The following is a 3,238-nucleotide window of genomic DNA, read 5'->3' as shown; positions in this document are numbered from 1 at the left end:
TCAGCAGGCTCAGCCAGACTCCCATGAGGGACTCTGAGAGCTGGCAATGTGCTTCAGAGCTTCAGTGTTGCAGCCCTGTGGGGATTTTATTGGTCAAAATAAAACTGAAGCTCTGATAAAACAATGTCCTCTGTTGCATCCTTCCAAGAAGAGAGCAGCGCTGCCTGGAACTCCATTCCATGTGTGCTAAATACAGTCTGAGAAACAGGCCTGGGAATACAGCTTGCTATAAATAATTTTTAAAAAGACCCACTGTTCTTTTAAATGCCTAGTTCCAATGTCAGTAGTGCTCAACTAACATTAATAGATTTGTGTTAAAGTAAACAGCTGTAACTTTCTGTCCCAAGCCCACGTATGCATTAGAGCAGATGTCATGAAATACTTTGAGAACTGCTGAAAGTGTAAGCTGGGGGAGGTGTGGAAGCCTGCTGCAGTGTATGCTGATCTGTGGAGCTTGACAGAAGCTAGTAACTTCAGATGGGCTTTAGCAAGACTATTATCTTAAAGGCTTTTAACTTTTTGATTCTAATGCTGGTTAAAAACTCCATTATGTTGGCCTATGATTAAGCTAGAAAAGCAGTTGTGGCTAGAAAGGCCACATGACTCGCTTTAGTTTGGGCATCTCTGGATATTCTAACACAGGGCTTCTATCTTATGCTTGCAAAGGGATCTTTAAAAATGTAAATTTCTTAAGCATCTTAAATCCTGTCAGTTGGCTATGAAAGTAAACTCTCCTCCTGTTTGATATGCCTCAGTAGTGATAATAATAGCATGTAGCAGATCAGGAAAGTAGTATTTCACTGTTGGACAGCTTTACCTTTTGTTACTGTTTTGTAGCTGATGCATGCAACCAGTATTTGATCTGTAGGCCTTACTCTGAGAACCACTGTCATAATAAAAGGAAATAATCAAACTGCTAAGCTTGACACAATTCCTACAAAATAAGGGCAATATTGCCAGTTGCCTAGCAGTGTGAGCTCTGACAAGGTGGGTTGTAGGGCCTTGGCAACAAGATTAGCTTTCTAATGAAGAGGTAGATTTTCAGCTTGGGCTGACAAGTGCAGACTTACATGAAGAAAGGGGAAAGAGACTAAGATCTTACTGCTATCCAAAACCCAGAAACCTTGTCTGTAGATAAACTGACAAGTTTTCACTTAAAACTCATAAAAAGTATTTGCTTTCCAGTTACATGCCAGAAATCCCTGAGTAACCAAAGGGAACTTGGAGGAAGAGAGGGTTGCTCAAAGGCAGTCTTCTCAGCGCTTGCTGTAACTCATGGAGGTGTTGCTATCTCACTCCTTCACGTCTAATTGGCCTCCTGCACTGCCTCAAAGTGTCTGCTTTCCACTACCTTGAAGGGCTTAAGACTGCTTTCTAATGAGATCCTTATGAAGCAAGAAAATTAAGTAAATGCAGACTACTTCAAACAGCAGCTCTTACAATAACTCTTGGAGGAAAAAGAGCTTGGTTACAATATCCCTTAGTTTGAAGAGAGAGTCTGCTGCTTTTTCTCTTGGTTTCTAGATGCTCAGTTCTGGTTCCACTAAGATCTGAAGTAGAGGTCCAGCTGATCCACAGACCTGGTGATTGCTAACATAGCTGGTCTATCAATCCAGACTCTTGAGTTTTGGGAAACAGAATGCATATCAAATTCAAATGAGTACTTGCTTTGTGGTATCGTCCTGTCTGTGCTTCTTGTCAAACTTGCATCTGTACAAGCCCCATGCCACTCTTGAAGGGTTGCCTAGCAGGAAGGCAGGCCGTCTGTGGCTCTTTAAAGTCTGCTTTAAGATGTGGGCAAAGCTTTCCTACCAGACTCTTAACAGCACTAGGTATCTGAAGGTAAAAGCAGATTTAAGGCTGTAAGAATTGTGGCTCATTAGTTTTCTGTGTTTTTTAGGCACTACAAGTACTCTGAATGAGCTGTGGTATAACATCATTGAGTTGCCGTACCACGGTGAAATGATAAGCATGTTGATTGCTCTGCCTACCGAAAGCACGACACCGCTTTCTGCTATCATTCCCCACATCAGCACGAAAACAATAGGAAGCTGGATGACAACCATGGTAGCAAAAAGAGTGCAGGTTATTTTACCTAAGTAAGTACTAATATAATTCACTTCTCCTTCAGGGAACATTTTGGGAATCATGTATGTCTATCTCCTCTGGTACAGGAGAGTGCTTAAGGCCACTTTCCTGCATGATTCTGATGTACTAATGTTGTCTTTTTTGTTTTGTTGCAACTAGATTTACAGCAGTAGCAGAAACAGACTTAAAGGACCCTCTTAAAGCACTTGGCATTACAGATATGTTTGACCAGTCAAAGGCAAACTTTGCAAAAATAACAAGTAAGTTATCTTTTTGGAATCCATGGTGGTCCTTATTCAGAGTTCTTGGCATGGATAAAGCGCTGGTTTAACAATGCAGTTGTCTGCTTTGTCTTGGGTAAGTGTTATCATGACATTGGAGCAAAGTTCTGTTTTGTAGCCAGCCAAGCATGGCCACTTGCTTCTATTGAATGCTGCAGTGGCTTTTTTTTCCTCCTTGCCGTGCGTTACAGCAGTAAATCACATTGGTCAGCTTCTTAAGATTTGATATTGCTACCTGAGGGTCTCAAGCATTGTCTAAAACTTATAGCAGGACACCTAACAATGCCATAGCTTAGACAATAATAAACACTGCAACTGCAGTATTTAACTTTTCTCTGAAGTATGTGTTTAATGACTTGACTTTCCTACAGCTCAAGAAAACTTCAGGGACTGAATTCCCATTTTAATGGACTGGACCTAACCAGAGCTGTAAATACTAGCATTTGAAAGTGGGGTGTAGACGCTTTTGAACTCATGGCTCTAAAGTGTCATCTTATTTCTGTTCTCTGCTTCCATTAAACTCCTGATTAGCTTCTATGGAGACATCTAAGAAAAAAGCCTGCCTTGTGCTGGCTTAATTTGGAAACAGATTCCTGCGTTTCAGTGAGAGCAAGGCTTCTTGCTAATTGCTTTTCTCCCCTGACATAGAGATGAAGGGGAGTGTAACTTAAATTCAGACAGCATATTTTTTTTCAGTCATTTGTTAATTAAAACTAAAAATGCCAGTGAACACTTCTAACTTAAACTATCAAATAAGAAAGCCCAGCAAATAGGGAGGAGGGAGGAGTAAGATAGGTTATTCCCTATTTTTGTCATTACAAACTTAGTGGCTCTGTTCAAAGGTATTACCAGTAGTTCTTCACTACAAC

General features: G+C 40.8%; 1 protein-coding gene across 4 annotated transcripts in view; it reads left to right on the top strand.

Moving 5' to 3' along the window:
- SERPINE2 (serpin peptidase inhibitor, clade E (nexin, plasminogen activator inhibitor type 1), member 2) overlaps nucleotides 1-3,238 on the top strand; it is a 10,295-nt gene that overhangs the window by 4,716 nt on the left and 2,341 nt on the right. For all 4 annotated transcript variants that reach the window (XM_010181436.1, XM_010181435.1, XM_010181433.1 and 1 more), the window contains 2 exons: nucleotides 1,901-2,099; nucleotides 2,248-2,348. In XM_010181436.1, coding sequence (XP_010179738.1) covers nucleotides 1,901-2,099; nucleotides 2,248-2,348 — 300 coding nt within the window. The remainder of the gene's footprint in view (nucleotides 1-1,900; nucleotides 2,100-2,247; nucleotides 2,349-3,238) is intronic.

Source organism: Mesitornis unicolor, unplaced genomic scaffold (assembly GCF_000695765.1).
Source record: "Mesitornis unicolor isolate BGI_N332 unplaced genomic scaffold, ASM69576v1 scaffold18233, whole genome shotgun sequence".
Lineage (NCBI taxonomy): Eukaryota > Metazoa > Chordata > Aves > Mesitornithiformes > Mesitornithidae > Mesitornis > Mesitornis unicolor.
This window is presented reverse-complemented; position numbering and strand designations above follow the sequence as displayed.